Source organism: Panthera pardus, unplaced genomic scaffold, assembly GCF_024362965.1.
Source record: "Panthera pardus isolate Hobbes unplaced genomic scaffold, ASM2436296v1 HiC_scaffold_10, whole genome shotgun sequence".
NCBI lineage: Eukaryota > Metazoa > Chordata > Mammalia > Carnivora > Felidae > Panthera > Panthera pardus.
Window position 1 is genome coordinate 96,541,301 of NW_026526655.1, and position 26,942 is coordinate 96,568,242.

The 26,942-nt window shown below is 36.9% G+C and overlaps 1 protein-coding gene across 6 annotated transcripts in view; it reads left to right on the forward strand.

Annotated features, from left to right (window-relative positions):
* NCKAP5 (NCK associated protein 5) overlaps window positions 1–26,942 on the forward strand; it is a 959,339-nt gene that overhangs the window by 351,110 nt on the left and 581,287 nt on the right. For all 6 annotated transcript variants that reach the window (XM_019454167.2, XM_019454177.2, XM_019454159.2 and 3 more), the window contains one exon: window positions 1,791–1,864. In XM_019454167.2, coding sequence (XP_019309712.2) covers window positions 1,791–1,864 — 74 coding nt within the window. The remainder of the gene's footprint in view (window positions 1–1,790; window positions 1,865–26,942) is intronic.

A 26,942-nucleotide genomic window follows, 5' to 3' on the forward strand; every position in this document is an offset into this window, starting at 1 on the left:
CTACAAACTGTTAAAACTTTCTTCATTAACAGATTTCTGCTTTGGATTTAATATGCTCAATGGTCTTGTTTAAATTATTAACCTGGAAAAAAATATTATTTAGCTAATCATCTGAAATAAAGTTATACTGTTAGAGAATTAGCAGTTTTAGCTAAGAAAGGATGTGGTGTGCTATCTAGTCTAACTGAAATATTGTAGAAAGGTAAAAAGGGCTACATGAGCAGATCTAGGTCCAGAAACTCAGGAAAGGACTTTTTCCATAATATCAGCTCCCTTCTTACTGTGTAGTTTCTACCCTCCCTCATTATAATGCATATTCTTATAGGAGCAATAGATTATACATAGCACTTAATCAAAACAAATCTATTTCAGAAAGAATCATTATTAATCAAAGTTCTCATTTTATCTCAAATCCATAAGAAACAAAACAGTAACTTTCATGGGTACCTTAACACAGAAATCATTGCATACTCTTCCATAGTATAGATATACTATAAACACAGAGGATTGCAGGCTAGATGTTCAAAGAAAAGTAAAAGAAGTATCAGGTTCAGGATGAAATCAATCATCAGAAATTTTACACATTGTGCTTTGCTTGATAGATGACAAATGAAACTATTGCATATGAACCTCATACTCAGAAATCACTAATTAAAAAATCATTTTAATAACCTTTAAACTTCTATAAATCTCATGTTGTAAGGGAATTCATTATTTTTTCAGAAATGTTTCTTGAAAACATTTTGATTGACAAAAATTGACATATTGAAAAAATATATACCTTGTTTTCATATCTTCTTAGAAGGTAGATTTTTTTTTTTTTCTAGGAGACCAAAGAGGGGGAAAAACCCAAACTAATTAGACTATGTTTTTATATAAAGAGATAAAGGGAAATGGACATGTTTCATCATTGCAAACAGTATGCTCAGTGAATATATAAAGCATTCTATATAGTTCAAAAATAGTGTTTTCAGGGGCACCTGGATGGCTCAGTTGGTTAAGTATCCGTCTCTTGATTTTGACTCAGGTCATGATCTCAGTTTGTGGGATTGAACCCCACAGTGAGGAGCCTGCTTGGGATTCCCTCTGTCCCTCCTCCACTCATGCATGCGCACGCACTCTCTGTCTTTCTCTCACTCTCAATAAATAAATAAATAAATATTTTGGGGTGCCTGGGTGGCTCGGTCAGTTAAGCATCCGACTTTGCCTCAGATCATGATCTCACCATTCATGAGTTTGAGCCCCGCATCGGGCTTTGTCCTGACAGCTGCAGCCTGGAGCCTGCTTCAGATTCAGGGTCTCCCTCTCTCTCTGCCCCTTGCCTCAAATAAATAGACAGTAAAAATAAATAAATACTAAATTTTTTTTAAAGTAGTGTTTTTACTAGGAAGTAATTATAATAAGACCAGTGTAATCAAGACCTGTATTGTCTACTTTATTCTTACTCTTCTAAGGTCAGCAGCATCATTGGCTTACTTATTTTTATATGGTAAAATATGTGTACCATGGTGTAGATGACCATGAAATTTAGCTTTCATCTGTGAATAAGAGGGCTTTTATGCTAACTTTGTAGAAGTCAAATTCTCTGTTTATAGAATGATCCAAATTTATGGAGAAAATATTTATCTGTGAGGAACTCTGCATGTAAGTCACAGATGCATTGACTCCTGGAACTGAGAGGGATCAGGGGTTATTTTGTCAAAAATCTTTTCTGCAAAGAGAAATATAATCCAAATTCCAGTGACTATTGTAATGAGGCTTTATTTGTCTTTGTGTGTCTACATGTGCAGGAATACATGGACTCCAATAAATACATTGAGCATCTTCTAACTCAGCTCGAGGAACAACACAGAAGTCTATGGAGGTGAGTGAAATCCATGCCTTTAACTTATAGCAGGCCTGATAGCTTGGGTGTTGATCACAGAGTCTGGGAGTTGGTAAACTGTTTCTCCTTACACTTGATGTCAAAATCACCTTTGGAAGCAAAAATCACCAGAGGGTCGTTAGAGAATCTTATACCTTTAATGAAAGTAAAGCAATAGTGCCAAAAGTTGTGCTTAAGTCAAGGACCTGCTCAAATCATGACACTTTGTCAAGGTCAGGAAATTAATTTGTCCAAGGCCACACAGCAAACTTACATTGTGGAAACTAGAACCCAAATTCTCTCACCCTTGCCTGCTTAAAGAGTGAGTTTTCCTGTAATTAAAAAGTTGAGTACAGCTGCTTAAAATGTCTGCTCTTCATATGAAAGGAGGATATTTTAAGAATGCTATTCTATAGGCCTCTCATGTTTAGTTTTTTGTTCTTCCTGGTGGGCTCTGATTCTTGATAAAGAAAGTTATGGGAGAACATTGGTATAGGTAATTTGGAAAAAAAAAAAAGTTAATATCATAAAAGGCATATTTTCAAGATACTTGGTCCCTGGGGCCTCTTGGGAATTGAGGCTGATCAAAATGGTTATGATGTTATTTTCTATGTGGTCATGCTCTGCATAGGTGCTCTTATGGAATCTGTGGTTGCTTTTCCTAAATTCCTACGGCTCCTGTTATCTGGAATAAATATGCTAGTGCTGAATCACATGATGCCTCCCATAGTGCCAGAATTGTTTAATGTAATTAGCTTTTTCTCCCCAGGGTCAGTAAGCCCCTGAAGTCCTTTATTTCTTATCTCTTGGCAGCATGGGTGGAGGAGAGTACTCTCTCTGTATACAGAGATGGTGGGTAAATATTTGCTAACCCTGTGGCTTTCTTGTCCAATCTCATCCAAATGTATCATCATTGGTCTCTGTACTAGGCTGTTCTGCCCTTTCTTCACTCATCTTGTAACAAATCCTAATAACCTTGAAATTTGTCTTCTCTGAGGGACTGTAGTTCTTAGGCAAAGTGCCTAATAATTTCATTTGTTCTGTGCTTTATATCAGTTTCCCTGCTTAAGAACAGATCTGTGCTTATAGTAACAGACAGTCTATTTTGGTGCATGGAAAAACTTCTCGTAGGATACAACAAAAGAAAATATTTTTTGAGTCTGCTTGCTGCTAACAGACATACAAGTTAATTTTATATAACTGTGTGATATTTGTTAGATATGTTTTTTAGAGCTATAACCTGGTATCGATAAAGTTTTCTTTTGTTAACCAGTGTATTGTATTAATAAAACTGGCAACAGTGTGTTTATAGTTATGTATCTTTTGGCTTATATTTCCCATAGATCTCTTCCAAGGTGTAAAAGTTATTTAAATGAATTATAAATTTTATTCCAACTATTTATAAAGGATATTTGGTTTTCACTATCTTTTTAAAGAAAAATATATACAAAAAAAGATGAATACCACCTGATGAAACAAATTAGAGTTTAATTTGGTCAGTAAGTGTGTCTTAAATACATCATTGGGAAGGAGTTATGATTTCATGGGTTTTGAACCAAAAAAACCTGCATGGAAAAGAATGTTTTCCTGCTTTGATAAGATAGCTGATAAAAAACCTTTTGGTCTTCTTGGATAGGATTAAATGAAAATCCAATTTCAGGCATAGACTTGACCTAACATAAAGGAAGAGCTCAGAATTTTGTGTGCAATCGCTTCTATTTTCCTTCAGAAATAGAATAATTGCTGCTGGAGAAGTAGAGCCTTATATATAGTGGCAGAGGATCTAATAAAAAGGCTTCATTTGAATAACAATAAAGGGCAATGGCATTTGAATAGTCAGAATAACTACCTGAGAGAAGATGGGAATGGGTAGTATTGAAAAGAAAATGAAAACCAATAATAGCAGATTTATATACTATTTATTGAATCATGAAATTATACTTGGTTATATTTTATAAGCAGATCTTGATTGACTTAAAGTGGTAGGCTTTCTGATGGTTATTACAATATCATAACTGCAACTGTAGCCAAATTGTTTTTCGGTGAGGGATATGCCAGTGACAGTGAACAAGGTGGGAAATTCTTTCTGGTTATGTTTAAATTTTAAAAATACTTTCTTGACTTAGGGTAAAATCGGTGATGTGCAGAATATCATAAGAATAGCATGTCATGTCTCAAGCACACTTAAACAAATGTCCCCATAAGTCAGTATAAACTTTTGCTGATTTTTATTATGCTTTTGATTTGTAACTGCTATAATTTTCATGAAGTGGGCTATTATCATTGCTGCTGATATTAATTGATGGCCTCCCATTTATACTTCAACCTACATATAACATAGACAAATCTTGAATGCTTAGATGTTCTAACAATAATTGTAGTCAGCATTAATTGATAGCTATAGTGTTTGAGTATTGATCAAAAGCATGATAGACACATGACATACTGTTGCTATTTGGCTAATGATAAAAGAATGGGACCCAGTGAAGATTGATACAAGATGGGATACAAAAATTAAGTCTTTGCTTATTTTTATAGAAGGGCCCACTAGTCTTTAATAGATTGCCATTGTTTCTTATAGCATAAAACATCTGCTGTGACACAGATATATTGTCATAATCATACTCTCAAGATAACTAGTTATTTTGGGGGCCCTGTTTAGTATTCTACTGAAATAGACCTATAATCTGTCTCTGGTTTTCAAATTGCAAAGAAATTTGAAGTTTAAATATAGCTGTCTAGCAATGAGCTGTCATTTAGCTCAGAAAAGACATTTTTCGACACTAACAGAAAACTTGTGTGAATTCATCTGACTAGGTAGAGTCAGAATTTAAAATCCAGTGTAAGATTTGACCACAAGTCTGGGTTGACTTAGTTTGCTCTGCACCTCCCTGCTTGATGAAGAAAAATCAACATTCCTGGTGACAACTGGTTTACTAGATGTTGAAGTGGGATGTTAAATTTCTGCATGTTCATTTGTTTTAATGTGGAAGATTAAGAATAGCATAAGAAGGTTCTTTGACAATTAAGTTTTTAATGTTTTTATTTATTTTTGAGACAGAGAGAGACAGAGCATGAGCAGGGGAGGGGCAGAGAGAGGGGGAGACACAGAATCTGAAGCAGGCTCCAGGCTCTGAGCTGTCAGCAGAGAGGCCTATGCGGAGCTTGAACTCACAGACTGTGAGATCATGACCTGAGCTGAAGTCAGACACTTAACGGACTGAGCCACCCAGATGCCCCGTCACTTAATGATTTTTGTATCATCTGCTGCCATTTCTGATTTGGCTAAATATATCTGACTGACAAGAGAGATTATAAGAAAACGACTACTGAGAATGTCTTTCTTGTAACATTTGATAGAAACCTTTATCCATTCGCAGCTTCAAATTAAGAGTTGAGAACAAACACAAACAGTTGGGAGATACAAATTGAATTCATGAATATTTATGGTGTTAATAACTCTTTCATGTCACATATAAAATTAAGTGTGGAAAATGGAAGCAGCATGATTATAGAAAAGGAAAGAGGACCAGAAGTTTTGGAGGCTTGGACTCTAGGCCTGGCCTTCCCAAACTGGCCATGGGGTGTCCTCTCTGGAATAATTTTCCTTTTCTGTAGAAAGAAGCTATCAGTAAAGCTAGTTTTTAAGATTACTGAACACTGAGATTATTTGAAATACATGATGGTTAAAATAATACATTTATGCAATATTTACAGATACATGTTTAACCTTATTTTTCTCTAATTATACAGATGGATCATTTTGTAGCATTTAATACATATATATCATAGAAAGCTTTCAGGAGCATAAGTTAGAAATCAGTAAAATAAAAGAGATACCTAACAGCTTGCTGATAACTTCACCAGATGATATCAAAGTGTTCACTTCAGATTTTCATAGATTGACTTGGAGACAGTGTTATCAGTAGTCTGTACATAAAGAATAAGGTCTGCATGGCCAACATTAAATGACAAGATCTGGTGAATGCAAAGTGCCACCTGCTAGCCTACAGATCCCAGATCAGAATCCCATTTGAACATGCTGTATCTATGCTAGGGAGTCTCAGTCAGTGCACTGTAGACATTTGGGGCCAGACCATTATCTTGGGAGGGGGGTAAAAGTAAGGTTGTCTTGTGCATTATAAGTTATCTAACATCATGTCTTGCTTCTACCTACCACATACCAGTACCTCCCTCTCCCCCCCTGTATTGTGACAGCCAGAAATGTCTCCAGACATTTTCTACATGTTTCCCAGAGGTCAGAATCCTCTTTCCTTCCTGTTGAGAACCTGTGATCTAAATGATCTATGAACATTTTCTTAATCTCATTCCAAGAAAAATGAATACCCCGGGTAATTGTTCAGATTTTTATAAATGGATTCCTCTGTGTCCAAATTTGAAATATATTAGGTAAAACCAAGTTTTAAAATTGTTTGAATTCTAGAATTTCTCAGAGCAATTTAAATGGCTAACATGTGCTATGAGTTTCAAAAATAGAGTATAAAAGAGAACTTTGACTTCTTAAAAAAAATCCTATTTTTCTTGCAGTATTTATTCTGACCAAAATTCCAAGAAACATATTTTGGGAAATAGTGATCTATCCAGTTCAGTCACCAAATATACAGAATATACAGAAATATATTCAGAATATACAGAAATATATACGGAAACATGGTTATAACAATTTCTTCCCTCTTCCTATAATTCACTGCTACTGGGATGGATACTGTAATTAAAGGTCCTCTAATAGTGTGAAGAGTGCAGGTTATTAGTAAGAGGGGAATGTACATGTAGGAAAAATGCAATTTCTAATTCATCATCATTTTCCTGAGGAGCAGCCCAAGCCTCAGCACCAAACTTCAAGAATCTGAACAACTATTGATCATTGGCTGTGTTGGCCCTAGTAAAGCATTTAACTCCTGCTTCCTGAAGGAGGAAATGTGAAATGTAATGGTTTCCTACATCATCAAGGGAAGTAAGATATCTAATTGAAAATGATGTATAGATCCCTGATTGATATAAAAGTCACTGAGACCTGTCCCATCCAATGATAAAATTATAATTTTAGTGTACCCAAACTTGAAAAAAAAATTATTGAAGTATAGTTGACATACAATGTTACTAGTCTCAGGTATACAACATAGTGATCAACATATCTATACATTACAAAATGCTCACCTCCATAGGTATAGTTACATTGGTCCCCATACAACATTATTGTGATGTTACTGACTATAATCCCTATGCTGTACTTGATACCTCCTTGACTTATTTATTTTATAAATGAAGTTTGTACCTCTTGATCCATTTACCTTTAAACTTTCTTGTCTATCTTCCATCCCCTCTGACAACTATCTTCTTGTTCTCTGTATGAGTCTGTTTCTATTTTGTTTCTTTTTTCTTTTCTTTTTTTTTTTTTTAGATTCTACACATGAGTGAAATCATATGGTATTTGTTTTTCTCTGACTTTTCAGTTGGCATAACATTCTCTAAGTCTATCCATGTTGGTACAAATGGGCAAGATTTCATTATTTTTTTGTGGCTGAGTAATATTCCAGTGTGTGTGTGTGTGTGTGTGTGTGTGTGTGTGTGTGTGTGTAAAATCATACATTATTTATCAGTGGCAACTTAAGGTGCTTCCATATCTTCACTCTTGTAGATAATGGTGCAGTAAACATGGAGGTGCATATGCCTTTTTGGATTAGTGTTTTTGTTTTCTTTTGGTAAATACCCAGTAGTAGAATTACTGGACCATAGGGTATTTCCATATTTATTGTTTGGGGGAACCTCTATTCTGTTATCCACAGTGTTTTCACCAATCTACATTCTTACCAACTTCATGAAGGTTCCCTTTTCTTAAGTTCTCACCAAAATGTGTTAGTTCTTTCTGATTTTAGCCATTCTGACATGTATGAGGTGATATCTCATTATGGGTTTGACTTGCATTTCCCTGATGAATAGTGATGTTGAGCATCTTCTCGTGTGTCTCTTGACCATCTGTGTTTCTTCTTTGGAAAAATGTCTCTTCAGGTCTTCTGCTCATGGTTAATTGAATTATTTGTGGTTTTTGATGTTGAGTTATATACATTTTAAAAAATATATTTTGAATATTAACCCATTATCAGATATATCATTTGCAAATATCTTCTCCTGTTCAATAGGTGGCTTTTTTTGTTATGTTTTGTGGGTGGTTTCCTTTGCTATACCACAGCTTTTTACTTTGGTAATCTTAGTAGTTTATTTTTGCTTTTGTTTCCCTTGCATGAAGAGGCATAACCATAAAAATGTTGTAAAGGCTGGTGTCCAAGAGATTACTGCCTGTGTTTTCTTAATAGAGTTTTATGGTTCAGGTCTCAGATTGAGGTCCTTAAACCATTTTGAGTTTATTTTCGTGCACAACATAAGAAAGTGGTCCAGTTTTGTTCTTATGCATGGATGTGTCTAGTTTTCCTAGCACCATTTATTGAAGAGATTGTATATTGCCTCCTTCATCATGGATTAATTGACCACATATTCATGTATTTACTTCTGGGCTCTCTGTCATGGTCCATTGATTTGTGTATCTCTTTTTGTGCCAGAACCATATTGTTTTGGGTACCACAACTCTGTAGTGTATCTTAAAATCTGAGATTGTGGTACCTCTAGGTTTGTTCTTTCTCAAGATGGCTTTGGCTATTCAGGGTCTTTTTTTGTTCCCAAAATTCTTTAAAATAGACTTTTACTTTTGCTTTCTCGCTTATCTGTGATTCTTATGCTAAGTTAAGAGATAAGAAAAAAATGGACAAAAAGTATTTCATTCTCATGTTTCAAAATGTTGCTTATCTAAGTGTGAACACTCAAATGAAATGATCCACATTTCAAACACTCATTGATGGTCTTCCTAATTTCAATGTCTTTATACATTTTTGGGTGGAGATAATTGGCACAAGTACCTGCAATTCATTTCAGCTCTGATCTCAATTTCTGTAAAATGTGAGTGATGTTACAACTGCTTATAGAGAGGCTGCATACTCTTACTCTGTTCCTGAGAAAAGAAAATGCTTTCTTCATGGGTTACCTAGAAATTGACTTATAGTTGTAAACTGGAAGTAAGAAGAAGAAGCAAGCACATATGCCCTGAGAAAAATCCAGCCCAGAGCTCTTGGAGATTTACCTTCTGTGTATCTTGGATTTTAAAATCAAATTATCCAGGTATCTTAAGAATTAGCCCATCTCTACCCTCATGGGGTTAATTTATGTAGACTAAGGAGATGCCGAGTATTAAACAGGTTGCCTTTGCTGTAATCATAGACTTCCACTGGGAGATCTTAATTGGCAACAAGTAAAACTGCTCTGCATGAATTCTTAATGGTGGACACCAAATAAAATAAGAACTGTGATTTGTTTTCTAAATCCCTTCAGGAGAAAAAGAGTCTATCTCTGGGGGATAAAATGTGCAGCAAACAGAGAGAGCTCAGTGCTAATAGCAATAAAAGCTCTGAAAGCAAACCTCATGCTATGCCAACTCAATAAGAGCACATGGTCCCCCAGCTCTGCACCTCTGTCTCACTCTGCCGGGGTCAAAGGAGACCAGGGCTAGCGTGCTTTGCATGATCTTCCCCTCCTCTCAACCCTTGGGCTGGATTTCTAAATCATAGCTGTATTATAGGGCAAGTGTAAGCACAAGGGCCACCCTGGAAACCCATCAATGTCATTTCTCAATTACCCACCAGGGGTTGTTTTAGAGATGCAGACAGTCTCAAACCCCTGCCAAGATAAGAGTATTGCCTCTAAGTCATGCCCTCTGCCCAGCATAAGGGAGAATAAATCAGAGCTCTGGAAATTGGGTATTGCCACATGCTTCACCAGTTATGTCATCCCTAGACAATGTGCAGGGGGCTGGTGGGCTGAACCATATCCCAAAGGATACTTACTATAGCCTGATGGTGCTGCTTTAAAGGGACAAGGAAGCATTTAGGCATCTTCTCACAGCTCTGAAGACCCGGGTGAAGTGGCATTCTTGTCTCTAAGGTGACTTCTGTTCAGTAGCAGAAGGGACTAATAGAACTAAGCCCAGAAATTTAACTGAATTGACTGAACAGGAAGATTACTCAGGTTCATATCTGACCTTGTACTTGAGGATTCATCAACATTATAGTTTATTTAGGTGACCTGTATGTGGTCTACATGTTTAACTACTTAGGGAATTGCCTAGTATTTGAACCGAGGCCTTCTGGGGCAAGGAGACATCAAAAATGCCACAGTGAAACTCTGCATCAACTTTATATACAGGATTTTCCTTCCCCCCACCCCCCTTTTAAATAAAATTTGTCCACCCTTTAAAGGACTGTGCTACTCCAGCACAGAAGGTCTATTTAGGTCCTAGCCTAATAAATAGTTAAAATAGGCTATTTACAACCCTATGGGTTTTATCTCCTTCTCTTCACTCCAAATCTTGTTTGAAAGAAAATTCACTTAAATTTATCAAGGTCACTCAATGGGCCTAGGGGGAAGAATCTGTTAAACAGGTTTTAGGAGACTGTCCTTCAGAAGTCCAGGAGTTTCCCTGAGGAGGGGCTGTTGGATTTGACTCCTGAAGAGGAGCAAATCTGAGGGCATGAGAGCAGAGGGAGAATCAGTTACTGAATAGATGTAGTTTGCACGGCCTTTAAGACTTTTGAATACAACTGTATATAAGATGATGAGAAATTCAGGTCTAGAGCTTTTTATAGTTAATAAAGCACACTATAGATGAAGGCATTAGGTGAACCCATGAAGCTATAAAATTGCCCTTCAAGACAACTGGGGAAGTATCCCCACTTGAAAGATGGGTTTATGGCTGCCATGGGAAGCTTGTGTTGAATCCTTTTATACATGCAGGTCCATAGGTGATTTGAAATTAATTCTACTTCTAGCTTAAACAGGTTTATTTCCTTCAAGAAATACTCTCAAAATCCCCCCAAATATTTCAACATCAATAGGATTCGGGGGCCATCCAGAGAAATTTACCTCTATCTAATCTGAAAACATTTGGCTTAAAACACGTTTATTATCTTTAGGTCCATGCTTATTTTAATATGACGGCCAGGAACCTAATGTGATTTATTTATCCGAAGTTAAAACGAAGAGCGCAAGCAAAAGGCATTTTGTAGATTTATTTAGGGTAATAAAGATACCAAATATTCCCTACTAAGTTGAAAGGAGAAAAACTCCAGCAGGCAGCAATATAAATGACCCACTTGATCTAAATGCGTGTGTTGAGGCTGAAGTACACCCACAGTAAGAAATGATGAAGTGCCTTTTTTTTTGGTGGAAGAAGGAATGAAAGGGGTAATTACCCTAGCTTTCTATTTAATTTTAGTTTTAATGGAACAAAATTACTAACCTGTTAGTGCTTAAGCATACTTGTGATTTTTTTTTAAGGAATTGATTATTAGGCAATAACTACATATCGCTATGTGAGTAACTATGAAGTTAAAAGGAGTAATTTACTTTTGCCTTTTTCTGCTTATCTACCCCCCCCCCCCCCACACACACACCTTCATTCTTTGTGAATCTTTGTACTTAGAGGGCTGGCAGCAAGCAGGGATTTCTAGAACCTCACTTCCACCCTCTTAACTCTGGGGAGAGCTATCTGGCCTCTCTGAAAAGAGGAAATGCAAACTGTAATTTTTTTTCCCCCTCAGGCTTTGACTATATGGCATATTGAATACTTTTGAATTATAAATTAGAACTCATAAATAATCCAACAAAGAGCTGAGGATGGAAGTGTGCCCTCGAATCAAAGAATCAGGAATAGGTTGAAATTGTAAAGTAGTTGGTAAAGGCATACTCTGGGTATCTCAGGGCAGAAAGAACTTCTAAGATAAGAACGTCTGTTGTCAGGTTGGCTGAGGTTGGCAACCTCTGACTGGTTTCATGGCCCAGGAGCCCTCAGGAGATTGCTTTATGGAACCCGGCTGCCTTGATGATCTGGCGTTGCTCTTTACTGAATACTCACTCATGAAGTATCGTACATGTCCTCTCCGTAGAGATAATCATAGGTTTTCGCTATCTGTAACCATCTGCCTAGGAGAGAAAGACCACTCCAGTTCTCAATCCTGCATTACTCCATGAACTCTGTTTTACCAATTGGGGAGATCTCTACTAATTAAGTCCAGTTAAGGAGGACAACACTTCAGCAAGAATACTCCAGACATGTACTGGTGGCTCTGTCCTCACCCTAAATGGCCACTATACCAGGTCCAACCAGGTAGTTCTGAATCATGCTTGTTTTCTGATTTCCTTGTGAGGGCCAGTTGTACCCCTAGGGTCTGCGACCCAAAGAAGCAGATCTTCTCATTACTCTTGTGTCTCATAGCACTTATATTAAGACCTAAAACTTCAAACATGAAACTTTGTTTACCTCAAAACCACAGAGACAACTTGAAGTATTTTAGTCAACTCTGTAACTTACTAATTCACATTTTAGACAACCTAATCACTTTTATAGCCATGGAAGGGAATAATCATGATTCAAGAAGAGAAATTATTAAGGGCTTATATGTTCTTTGGGGATGAGCTGAGCTCATTTGTAGTCCGTGCAAGAAAAAAGTCAAGAAGTCTAGTAAAAAGTCATCTGCCTGTATGGCGTACAAATGCTAAAGGAGGCACACTATTTAAAGACAATTACTCTTAGAAAGTAAAAATGGGGACACTTAATAAAGAGGTGCATGTGTTATTAGTGATAAATATCATGAAGTGTGCTTGCTTTACTAGACTTTTACTTTATGCTTTTTTCAAAAGGCAGTCATACAGTAAGAAGTTTTAAGGTGTGCCATGTCTGCATCATGGGTGCACATCCTGGGTGAGGCTCTAAATTGGTATTTCTGCCCCCAGTGTTTGCTCCCTTTGTTTACCAATTTTGAGCTGCAAAGAACCTTATCAATAGAAGCAATGTAAGAATATCTTAAATTTTGAAAGAAAAGACTTAAGAGACTATGATGGGTTAAAAAAAAATCTATGCTAAAAATCAAAACCTGAAATCACAAGCGTTTATTTCTTTTCCACCTTGTGTAAAAGTGAGTTGCAGAAAAATGTTAGACACGTCAAGTTACTTTTAAAAACAGAATGAAGGCTTGATCTAAAAGGCTAGAAAGGGGTATTTGCAGAGAAGGTTGTAAGAAATTTCATGAAGATGGACATTGACTTTGAAGTCAGAGTGCAGTTGAACCTAATAGCATTGACTTAGGCTACTGAACAGAGCGTGAGTCTTCAGGGGATTAGTGACATGGAAAACAGTGGGGGAAAATAAAGGTGAGTAAAGAGAACAGCCAACAAGTACAAGGAAATTGCCGTTTTATTAGCTAAGTGCTTTAGAGAACGTAATTACAAATAAGGGGCACTCTCTTCTAAAATATTGCTGCTCTCCACTTCAGACTAGTTAGGGCTGGCATTGCTTGGCTCAACAGTATCATCAGTGTCTCTGTTCAGATTGTTTGCTGACTGTGCTGTACTATTACTAAGTTTGTAACAGATCCTTCCTAGTTCGTGGCTTGCAGGTGCTGATGCTGCCACTTGCTGTGGTCTTGGGACAGCCCAAGACCAAGACCGGTCTTGAGACAGGTTTTAGGCATTTGGGGGCTTGGTTTCCCATTGATATAAGAAAGGGGTGAAAAAAGTGTTTACAACAGTCTTTTCTGAGAGTTCACAATCTGTAATTCTTACTGATTACCTTGTAGGACTCCTGAAGGGTTAGGAGGTGAGGTTGGGAGAGAAGCGACAGATACAAGGGATTACTGAGTGGAAGGTGACAGTTTCCCTTCTTGAAAGAAGGCAGAACATTATTTATATGGACCGTGTTTTCTTTACGCTCTAATCCTTGGGCTGTGTTTTGGCATGGAAACTTCCAAAGGTAATAAAACAGCATGCTGGCAGACCCAGGGCACCCGAGCAGGGTCACAGTCTGTGACCACTTTCAAAAGGTTTTTCAGGAAATTGTCCTGTTGAATAATGTTTAAGTTTCCACAGAGGCTGTGAGCACAGCATGGTATAAGAAAAGTCAATTGCACAATATTAAAATTAAAAAAAAAAAGCAACTCTGGGGTTATGGTCCCTATTAAGGGAAATTGAATTGTCTTATGATGGCTCTTCAGTAGTCCCTGGAGATTCACAGACTCGCTGGTTAATTGAAAGCCAGAATGTGTATTTACCTGGATTTATTCATTGTTATTGTCTAATTGATTTTTTTCTTGTATCTTTGCTTTGGAAATGAAGATATAAATGGGGCCAGTTATAGAAGGCCACTCTAAAAGAAATTCTTTGGATGAGATACAAAATTCAGGACTTTGGCCTTTGGGACCATTTGTTACCAAGATGATGTAATTTAAAATGTACCAAAAGTTACATCTATCCAAAAATACTTCTCCCACTGGACTGCCTAGAATTCCCATGCTTGAAATAAAGGAAATTGGGTACCCAGAAAATTACCTCTGAAATCTTTACTTTTGCCACTTGATGAGAGTCCTAACATTACTCTCTTAGTTCTTCGTACTCTTTCACGGATTAGTTTGCCAGATTACATGCCTGTGGAAATCAGAGTCCTGGAAAATTTTTAGCAAAGTCAAGCATATGTATTTACTTACTATTTTTTATTGAGTTATAATTGACATACAACATTATTAGTTTCAGGTGTATAACATGGTGATTTGTTACTAGTATACATTATGAAGGGATCAGAAAGATAGGTCTACTTACTCATATCACCGTACAAAGTTATTACAAGATTATTGACTATATTACCTGCCCTGAATATTACATCCTCATGACTGATTTTATAGCTAGAAGTGTGCAACACTTGCTCCTTTCCACCTATTTCACCTGTTCCTTCTACCCTCACCCCTCTGGAAATCCCATTATGTTCTTTCTACTCGTATGTTTCTGTTTTATCTTGTCTTGTTCTTATTTTAGATTCCACAATAAACCGAATCATATGGTAGGTGTTTTTTTTTTTTTCTGTCTGAGTTATTTCACTTAGCATAATGCCCTTTAGTGCCCCCCACCTCTATGTTGTCACAAATGGCAGGGCCTCACTCTTTTTTTATGGCTGAATAATTTTCCATAGCTAATACTTATAAATATATATCTTATTTATCCATTCATCCATCAATAGATCCTCAGGTTGCTTCCATATCTTGGCTATTTTAACTACATAGGGGTAAACATATCTTTTCAAATTAGTGTTTTCATTTCCTTCAGATAAATACCCAGAAATAGAATACAAGAAAGAAAGTACTATGGGAAATGGTACAGTACAAATCTGAATATTGTTATATCTAGCTACACATGTCCCTACCAACCCTGACCTCCTTTATTACGGATTATTGGTACACACATACTCTCTCTCTTATTGTCCTTGTCTCTATTTCAGACTACTTGTATCATCCTTCAAATTACAGTCTGGGTCTTCCTGATCTATAACTCCTCCCATGGATTCCTCAGCCTGCCTGGGCTCCACTCTTTTTCTGATCTTCCCTTAACTTGGGATTATACTACAAATGTACATGTAATGATTCACATCTTACAAAAACTCCAGAACTGTTCCCATGTACCTTAATTTTAATTGTACAGATATTGACAGCACTTGGCCTTCTGCTATATATTAAATGGTGACTAGCTTAGGTTGAGCATAATAAGTATTCAGCTAACACATATTAACTGATTCTCTCAAACGGGGCAATTAAAAGTCCTATGTGGTATTCTTGCTGGTGACACTGTATCAAGGATATTTATTTCAGATTTCATTTGAGGACATAACAGACCATCAAAAGTCAAGAAGGCCAGTGACTAGAATGGTATGATGTGCAGAATAAATTAATCATGGTGAAAGAAATTAGAGTTATTTAGTTTGACAAATAGAAAACTGAAGGATAGACCTATAATTGTGTGAAAACTCCAGTGAGTTGCCGTGTGGAGAAGGGATTAGCCACATCCTGAGTTACTCATGAAGACAGAACTAGTTAACCAGTTGTGTAAGTTAGAACCTGAGAGTTGGCAACTCAACACTAGGAAGGAATGTTCTGACGCTTCTAGCCTCTAATGTAGAAGAGGGTGTGCTTGAGATAATGAGCTGTGTACCACTGCAAATGTGAGAGTCCAAGCTGAGGGCCCATCTTTCTGATGTTGCATAGAGTGGATTTTGCTACGCTGGACAGGAAGAGGCCAGCCACCCCTTCATGCCAGATGACTAATGATCTGACTCTCACTCTCCAGCCCTAATGTTGCCATCAGTAGCTCTAGTTGTAAGGACTATTTCCTCTTCTGTGTACCATCTCTTTTTTAAATATTTGGAGACCATTTTACATGTTTGGCCTCAGTGCTCATTTTTCCAAAAGGAAACGATGTGGGTTCTTCCATTCCTCCCCACACAACTTACTTTTCAGACCCCAATTAATCATGGCCACCTATTAGATTTATTCTAGTTTGTCAATTCTCCTGTTAACATGCGAGGTTCTAATATAAACACAATATATTTTATTATGACCAGATTACAAGTCTAGTTCCAGTCATCCTTTGAGAGAGGGTTGTTTATTCTAACTTTATGATTTTTCCCCCCAGTGGTACTAATTGTTAATAACCTTTAGGCAAAATACCTAAAATTCCAGCATTGCATCATGCATATCCGCTTAGTCTCTTGTGGACTCAAAGAATATAAATCATTATTTCAAGTAAGGGTAAAGAGTGTTTTAAATTTAGAAAATCCATTCTCTTTTTCTCTAGTGCGCCTTTATTCTCTTATTTTTTAAATTGCCATGTCCTGTTTCACATCTTCTTTTTTCCAAAGCCAGGGCTTTACTTATGGTTACGAGGTCAGAGCACAATTAATAATTACAAGTAAATTAGGCCATTCCTGACCTTGGTGGAACTTTTATTGGCCAATTACTCTTGCCTTCAGGAGGGAGAAGAGAGTGAGTTTCTGATCATCACTGAAGTGAACAATTATTAATTTAACAGTTAAAGTCCCAAAGTCAAAGATTGTCAGGGAGGATAATGCTAGAAGGGAGAAACAAAGCTCATGAGAAAATATTTATATAGAGTGCATCAAAGTGAATGGAACTACCGGATTTTCTGCTGAAGATAGAGATTAAAGTAGAGTGCTGTAGATGTTTCTCATGGTTCATATCTAGATTTTTCCAGTTTCAACTATATTGTGACAGTGATATGCACATTTCACAAAAGAAGACTGTGCTTTTTGAAGATACACTACGTTAAAAGTTTCAGATCATTTATTTTGGAAATTCAATTCCACTGCCTCTTCTTTATGCGCTCCCACCCCCAACCCCCGCCATATTGGACAGATTTATTTCTGGCCCATTTACTATGTTAGTAGGCAAGTTTATTTTTCTGGCTCAATGCTAAAGCATTGTTATAGAAGTTCCATTTCCAAGCAGTTTTAAAGTAGAACCATTATCTTCCTCTTCATAATTTTAATGTTAACATTTGAAAACCATTTTCAAGTTTGGATAACAGTTGAAAAATGATGGTGTGAAGTTCGCATTCATCTTTGTCACAATGGTGAAGATTTTGCAATAAATACCGTGTAGATTATTTTTCCTGTCAGATGGCTGCTAGACATTGGAGTAAATGAATTAGCCCAGACCGTCATCAGATGTGGATATCCTGATATTATCAAGGAGAAGGCATGAGCTGAGATTGGGTGAAAGGCAAAAGCTTATTCACTCATCAACTGGAAACATTTGGGAAGGGTCAGTTAGGGGCAGCTTGGGAAAATCATTTTAAAAACCAGATAGGTATATATGATACTGGGTTCCTACATTTATGAACCAATGAGATCTTTTTCCTAAGGAACGTGCAGTTAAACCCCTTTATAATGGGCTGGAAATGGGAAGTGTTCTAGATACAGGGATAATATACGGCCATGCTATAATGCAGTGAGAAGAGATTTTTGAATTGCTGCATGGAGGTTTGCATGTGTTGATGGGAAAACCACAAAAAGGTCAGAGGTTCAAAATGTCTGGAAGGTTTCCTGCTTCTCATTTGAGCAAACCAGTGAAGAAAGTGTGGATAAATCCTTAGGAAAACTTTCTCATGGGATTTCTAAGACCTGATTCTTCATGTAAAGTTGGAGCGTAAAAATACCCTTTATACTTGTTTGGGAAGCAGACACTTCAGATATAGTTGACTTGCTTCGTATATTGTTACAGATTGGCTTCTTGAATATCCATCTTCAATTCACAAACCTGGCAGTTTCTCATGGCATTCGAAATGCAACATTTGGAGGCTTTCACAAATGGAAGCAAAAATTGTCAAGGAGCATCATGGCCCAGTGCCGTCTCTGTCTTTGGCAAAGTTGGCAAGCAGGGCCTCTTTGATACTAACTTCAAACATTTATAACATGACCCAAACATAGCATTTTTTTTTATTAACTATGATGAGTCTGTCATTAATTTATATAAGCCACTTAAAATCTATTTGTATTTCTAACCTCTCCCACCTCTTGTTGGGTAATAAGTTCCATAAAATTAATCCCTACTTTGTGGAATGCAGCTTCCTCTTATTTGGCTTAAACACATACAAGCTTCAAGTGGTGACCCCTCCATTAGACACATTAGGGTTTAATGAATAATTCGATTTCACTCTATTCATATCATTTATAACCATATAGACGTAAGTCACTTTGCTTCTGATACAGAATGCTCACAGAAAAACCACAAGAGTAGCTTCATAATCATTTTTGTTTTCTTGAATCTTTTATCTTTTAAAGTAACATACACTTTCAGTATTATGGTAGGAATTCTAGTCTTGAGTCTGACACTCTGTAACCATAGGTAAGTCACTTGGGCACTGACTTTGATTTGTAAAGCAGGAATTTGAGCTGAAATTCCTTTTCAGCTCTATGATCTTTTGAATTTGTGACTCTATAGGAAATATATAGGGAAAAAAAGCTCCCTTTTATTTTTTAAACTTATTTATCCTGTACCCACTCCTAATGGTCCAAACGGTCCATACTTTCATGGTTGCTCATGATATTCCATTATTTTGGTATTTATTACATCCTCCAAATTTTTATCCCTCTTCTTTTAAGAATCTCAGTTACATGGGGTACCTGGGTGGCTCAGTCAGTTAAGCATTTGACTTGGGCTCAGGTCATTACCTCAGAGTTTGTGGGTTCGAGCCCCACATTGGGCTCTGTGCTGACACTCAGAGCCTGCAACCTGCTTTAGATTCTATGTCTCTCTCTCTCTCTGCCCCTCCCTCACTTGTGCTCTGTCTCTCTCTCTCTTTAAAAAATAAATAAACATTAAAAAAAAAAACTCAGTTACAAAGCCATCTCCTCCAGAAAGCATTCTCTGACTCCATACTGAAAATGGGCTGCTCCATTTTCTGTACTCCCTCAAAATTGACATGTGACTGCCGCACAGAACTTACTTCATTCTGATTTATGTTATAGGTGGGTTAATAACTCCTCTGGCTCTCTTGTTAACCAGTAAGCTAGTGGAAGAGGGAATAATGTCTGTTCATCTCTTCATCTGGTGCCTAACAGTACAGGATTGTTTGCATGCATATGGATGCATGGTCATCATGGGTTGTCAGGGGTGGACAGTCATGGGTTAGGGATTCAGAGCAAACACACTTGCCAGTGCTGAGGCAACGGGTGTTCTGATAGGAATGAACATTGCCATCAGTCCACCACTTGCTGTGTTTCTATGGCGGAGGAGCTCTCTGACTATATTTCCTGGACACTGATTCTTGGTTTACTTCCTCTTCATTCCCATTTCTCCTCTTTATTTTTGGCTTTGCCCTTGGTAGTTGGAGTCTTGTATTTTGCTCTCAGTTCTAGCCTGATGGAAGTTTTGTAAAGCGCATATTAGGGAGATTCAATTCACATAGTGTATTCCTTAAATATGTATACTGTAGAGTTGCCCTATCCAGCATCCTCTACTAACCATGTCCATGCGTGTTCACATGCTCTATTCACCTTCTGGCCTGCATATTTATTTTTTAAATTTTTTTTTGTTTTTCACATTTATTTATTTTTGAGAAACAGAGTGAGAAAAAGTGTGAGCGGGGGAGGGGCAGAGAGAGAAGGAGACATAGAATCTGAAGCAGGCTCCAGGCTCCAAGCAAGCAGTCAGTACAGAGCCTGATGCAGGGCTCGAACCCATGAACTATGAGGTCATGACCTGAGCCAAAGTTGGACGCTCAACCGACTGAGCCACCCAGACACCCTTGGCCTTCATATTTCTTAAGTCCTGCTATTAGTTTTTGGTGTCTTTATCCCCCTGTTCCTCCAACTTCTGCTAACTAAACCATTACCTCACTAATGACTTGTCTCCTGCTTCCTGGATCAATGTATGTTGAAGGAAGATACAGGGTTTTGATTTATTTCATTTGATCATGTATTTTTTTTGTCCAGAATTCTTTTCCTAGGCATCCCTGCTGGGCCCAAGTCAGCATTTCTAAGACAGCTCTCCTCTGTTGTTGACTCTGAAGAGCAGTGTGGCAAGTGCAAAGGTTGAAATAAAGCACTGATAACACTTTATATCAGTATTCTTTGAAGCACTTTACAATTATTTAATTCATTTAATCCTCACAATTCTATGAGGTTTGGTGTTTGTGTCATTTTACAGATGAAGAATGTGAAGCACAGACAATTAACTAGTTTGGCTCACAGCTTGAGTCCTTAATCATTAAATATTCAATGAGTTATTAATAAATATTTCCAGTTCTATCCCTTATAGGCACATTACAGAATTGCAACTCCTGTTTCCTTGTGGTTGGAGAGGTCATGTGACTCATTCTGGCCAATGAGTGGCTAGCAAAAGTAACATTCCAAGTTGAAGCATTTAATTACAGATATGCAACCCTCCAATGTGCTCTTTTGTTCTGGCATGGCAGCGATCAGTGCTCAGCATGATGGTTTATTATAAAACTGGAGCCATAGAATGACTGAGTACAGGCCCTTCCCAACATGTAGTGTGAAGAAGAAATAAGCTTTCACTTTAATCCAGGGATATCTGGGGATCGTTTGTTACCATAATATAACCTAGTCTATCCTGACTCCATATACAGGCCAAAAATAGTATAAAGACAGAACAGATTCTCTCTGGTGGCCAAATATACTTCCTAAAAATTAATAATTTATGATGGTTCTACTTTATTTCAATCCCTTACATGTCAATTTCAGCTATAGTTCTTCCCTTTATCTTATGCCCCATATATTTCCAGAACATGTCTCAGAATTCTATTTCTTTCATAACACTTCTTCGAATTTACGATTTTGCCCAAACAGTAATTTTGCAATTTAAAAATTGTATAGGCTATTTTAAAAATCTGGTAAATGTTGTATTCTTAATTCAAAAAAAAAATAGATTTTTAAAAATCCATGTTTGGGGTACCTGGGCGCTCAGTTGGTTAAGTGTTATATTCTTGATTTTGGCTCAGGTCATGATCTCATGGTTTGGGAGTTCGAGCCCCATGTTGGGCTCTGCGCTGACAATGCAGAACCTGCTTGGGATTCTCTCTCTTCCTCTTTCTCTGCCCCTACCCTGCTCATGCTCTCTTCCTCTCTCTCTCTCTCTCTAAAACAATAATAAACTTTAAAAAATAAATAGTTAACAATAAAAATCCATGTTTACATTTTGGGAAAGTACAATAATCTTGTATGCACAAAGGACAAAATGAAACTATATAAGCAACTATAATTATCTTTGTAGAGAAAGTTAGAGTGGATCCATTCATTAGGAACATTATAATTTAATTATCTGGAAGTAATCTCAGCTGTAGTTATTACTGACTATAAAAAGTTAATTTAGGTTTAATTTTTAAAAGTTAATTAGCTAAAATGCCTCCTATTCTTATTATTAAAAATGGAATGTCACTAACATTCCATAGGAATGTATATGCTGTAGAACAACTTGTACCAGAAACTTGAGGGCTCATTAGAATTTATAACATGTACTTAATTACCATAGTTATTTCAAAGTGTAACTCAAAATTATAATTGTTAGTAGTGTTTTTTAGAGTGTATTTATTCATGTTTGTAGTGCCTGGTAAGAGGACAATATTATGTAGGGCAGAGGTCCACAAACGTTTTTGTTAAGGGCAAGAAAGTAAATATTTTTGGCTTTACTGGCTGTATCCTTATGGTCCCTGTCACAGCTACCCAACTCTGAAGCTGGAACTCAAAAGCAGCCACAGGAAGTGCATAAGTGAGTGGGTGTGACTGTGTCCCAATAAAACTTTAGGAAAATAGGCAAGATTTTACCGTGGGTGCCAATTCCTGATCTAGAATGAATTTTTATACTTTCTTGTGTTGTTTTACAACCCCATCCATACCAGCTCCTGAATATGTCAAGAAGCATTGCAGGTCGTTCCAAATTTGACTTTGTGTTTCCGTGTCCTTCTCCCCCATGCTTAGAGCTGCTGTGCTGAGCCCCACAGGCACCTCAAGCCCCATCAATCCAGTGGCTAGCAGTCTGGGAAGTGGGTGGGGACACTTTGCAGCCAACTTGTAGTTTTCTCTCTGAATCCCTTGTGTGGTCCTAAATACCACGCAAGCCCAATTTCCCCATCTATAATGCAGGCAGGAATGGTATTAGGTTCTTTTCAGTAAACATATTCTCTCTGTGATTCTATGATGAGAAACATTAAAAAATCTAAACCCCTAACTCATCAAGTAAAAACTGAGAGGATTGATAAGATCCTTGTAAAATTCTTTTATCATCTAGTGAGAAAGATACCACACTATTAATTTTCTGTTAGAGTTCCTCTCAAAAACATGTTTATATTACTTTCATTGGATTACATTGTATAGGTTGTTGGAAAACCACAGGAGCTATCCCCATGCTAGGGTAGAGGAGGAGATAATGAATTTCCTACATGCAAATTTAGTTTAAATATATTCTACTATCCCACTTACACAGTCATTTCACACATGTGTGGATGCTGCTCTGAGCCCTGATTTGGTGGATGTAAGCAAACGAAAATAAGCAAAATAAGCAGATGTGTGAAGGAGGGGAGTCCTCCCCCTAATTTGTGCATATGTTACTACTTTGCTAATAGGCTCCCAATAAAAAGGGAGGTATTCTGATGAAAGTCATGTATGGGATTATAGAGACATACACATGTTATATATATACACATATATAAACATACCAATATGTGTGCATATATATGTACATATATATGTTCATACTAACATAAGTAATACAGGCAGTGATTTTGGGAGACAATGTAAAGACAGGATCTGAATACAAACAAAAAATACACAAAATTAGCTGTTAAAAATTGAAGTTATACACCTTTTCTTTTTTAGCTTGAAAACCATAAACTTGATTTTAAAAATCTGGCGCAGCGTCTGATATAATAACTACTTAATAAATGATGGTTGAATGAGTACCTTTACTAATGTAAAGCCATTCAAGTTTAAAAGTAGAATGATTGATAGAGCATGGGTATGTATTTATTTGTATTGTTACCAAGCCCCAGGAGAGTAACCAGGCACTCCTTAAGTACATTCTATGTACATATTTTATTAATGATGATAATGCTATCCTAGAACAAGGGTCTGCTCAGTTGTCAGTAAAAGAGTGTGGGAAGTCCAGTAGAATCTTGCTTTGAGTAGCTGGGCTCAATTCAGCCCTGGCCACAGAGGTTTAATTATTGAAGAAACCAAAATTATCTGATTAAGACTGGCTGTGATAAAACAGAAACTTAGGCAGTACTTGGGTGGCTCAGGTGGTTGAGTGTCTGACTCCTGATTTCAGCTCAGGTCATGATGCCAGGGTTGTAAGATCAAGATTTGTGGCAGGCTCTGTGCTGAGAATGGAGACTGCTTAAAATTCTCTCTATCTCTCTCTCTGTTCCTCTCCCCCATTCGCACTCTCTCTCTCTCTCTTTCTTTAAAATAAAACCAAAACAAACAAAAAACAAAACGCAGAAACTTAGTAAGAACTAAGTAGAAATTAGTATAATAGATACCAGTCTGGGGCAAATCTAAAATTAATAAGTCATACAGTGTTAGTTTATATGAGAGCTTTATTTCAAAATGAAATTTCTTTCAAAACAATGATTGTCCAACCTTAATAATTTAAAAATCGGGAAACATTGATTCATTGCTACTGTAGAGTGTAGAAACTGCCTGTAAAAGATGACAAAATAGTTTATAATCCACCCTGAAAGATGAGCCATCAAATAAGTGGAAAGAGGAATCTATGAAAGCAATAATAGGTCAGAGACATTTTCAGCAACAACCTAAAATTATGAACAGTGCAGCAATGAATAACCAGGGTACCTATGCATTTTTGTATAGTTAGAAGTGTGTTTTCAGGGGAAACTCCAAAACCTGAGAATGCTCACTCAAATGGTAAATGCAAATGAAGTGTTTTGGATGTTGACAAATTTTCCTTCAGGAAGTTTGTACCAATTTATATTTTCACTAGCGATATATGAGAATGTGTGTTCATGCACAGTTTCACCAACAGAAGAAGTTTTTGAATGTCTCCATTTTCTACCATGGAATAGATGAGAAGCTATAGCTCTGTGTAGTTTTCATTTTCTTTTCTCTAGTGATGAGTAAACTTGAACACTTCATATGCTCAGAGACCAATTTCACATCATGTCAATCGTCCATAACTTTTACTAATTTTTTAAGATTTTCCCCTTCCTTTTAGAGTTCTTTGTATTTGTATATTAGGGATATTAGTCTTTGTTTAAGATTTATAACAGATATTTTCTCCTAGCACATCAGTAGTCTTTTGATTATTTGTGTGTGCGTGTGTGTGTGTGTGTGTGTGTGTGCACGCACGTGCATGTGCGCTCATGTTGCTATGTGTGGTAGAAGGAATAATGGCTCCCAAAGATGTCCATGTTCTAATTCCCAGAATCTGTAAATAGATGATCTTACATGGCAACAGGTACTTTGCAGTTATAATTAAATTAAGTGCCCTCAGATGGAAAGTGTATTCCTGGATTATTCAGGTGGGCCCTTCAAAACTAAGAATCATTCTTGGCTATAGTGAGTGGGAGATATGGCTGGAAAAAAAGGTCATACAGCTGCACAAGTGTGGCTTTGAAGATGGACTAAAGTGCCAGGAGCTAAGGAATGTGGACAGCATCTAAGAAGCTAGAGAAGTTAAGGAAACAGATTCTCCTCTAGAGTCTCTGGAAAGCAGTGCAGCCCTCCCCACACCTTGATTTGAAACCAGTGAGACCTTCAGAATTTTACTGTAAATTATAAGGCAGTAAATTAGTGTTGTTTTAAGCCACTACACTTGTGATCATTTGTTATAACAGCCATTAAAAACAAATATAACATGCTGTCTAAAAAGACACTGAAATTTATTGGTTTTTTCCTGTATCTGCTTTTTGAGTCACTGTTATAGAGAAGTTACCTGTTTCTGTTTTTCTTATATGGCCTCATTTTTTTTTTTTACATTAAAATTCTGAATCTCTTTGCAGTTCGTGCTCTGTATGGTTTACGTGTGAATTTAATGCTCTTTTTGGTCAAATGGCCAGTCATTTGTTCAGCATTCTTCATTTAAAAACCCACTGTTGTCCCTGTGATTGGAAATGCTGTTTTTGGTGGATCATGGATTTCCACGTGTTCCCAGGTCTCTTCCTGGATGTTGTCATCTGTTCCTACCCTATTTGTCTATCCATGCACCAGTGCCTGACTTTTTTTTTATTACAGGAGATTTATAGTTTGTTTGCTCCACAGTAAACTATATTTCTCGTTCCAGCTTTTCTTAATGGCTATTCTTACAAGACTTTTTGTAAGAACTTCAGTAGTAACTTGTCTAGCTCCAAAAAAATCTTGTTGGTATTTTTATTGGAATTATGTTAATTTTATAAATTCAATTAGAGAGAAGTGACATTTTTATAATACTGAGTCATTGTATCATAGCAGAGTGAAGGTCTTCTATTTTTTCAAGTCTGCTTTCATGATTCGTGGCATTTTAAAGCTTTCCTCATGCAGGTTTTATACATTTCTTCTTATGATTTTCCCTCAATATTTTATTGTCTTGGTTGCTAATGTAAATGAGGTTTTCTAGAACAATATACCCCCCAACAGTATATAAGATGGTGATTGATTTATGTATATTAATTTTATTGAACCTGAATTTTTATTGTTTGGATTAATTTTATCATTGATTGGCATTATTTTTTCAGGCGTACTATCATGTCATCTGAAAATATAGTTTGCATTTATTTTTTTCTAATTCTTAGCTCCCATTTGATTTATGTTGTATGACTGCATTGATGACACTAAAATGTTGAATAGTAGTAGGGACAGTGGGCAGCCTTGCCTTGTTCATGATTTTACTAGAAATGCCTCAAGTATTTCTCTAAGATACTGGTGTGAACATTGAGGGCATGTGTGTGTGTGTGTGTGTGTGTGTGTGTGTGTGTGTGTGTGTGTGTATGTGTGTTATGTGAAGAAAATATACATAGAATCCTATATTTTTGGGTTGTTATCAGGGAAGGAGTTAAATTTTGTCAAAGGCTTTAAAAATATCTGTGCAGAGACTCATGCGGTTATTCTCATTAGATTTAGTGATGTGGTATATTAATATTGAGCCAGATGCAAGTGGCTTTTGGTCATGGTATATTTTTTAATGTAGTCTTGCATCATTTTGCTTGTATTTATTTAGCATTTTTTGCATTGATATATAGTGACATTGGGCTATCATACTTTTTAACTGTCTTTAATCAGATTAAATTGTTTTCTTAGTTTTGGCTGCTACAGCAAAATACCATAAACTCGCTAGTTCATCAACAAAAGAAATTCATTTCTCACAGTTATGGAGGCTGAATGTCTGCAATCAGCATGCTGGCATGGTTGACTTCTTGTGAAGGCCCTCTTCTGTGTTGTAGACCACTGACTTCTTGTGTCCTCATCCTCCTGGTATCCTTGCACAGTGGAGAGCTGAGGGAGGAAGTAGGCTGTCTCATGATTCTTATGAGAGCAGTAATCCATTAGTGAGGGCTCATGCTCACAGTCTTATCTAATCCTGACCACCTCCCGAAGGCCCCACCTCCTAATACTGTTATATTGGGAGGTAAGCTCTCTGCATAGGAATTTATTGTGAATAAAAGC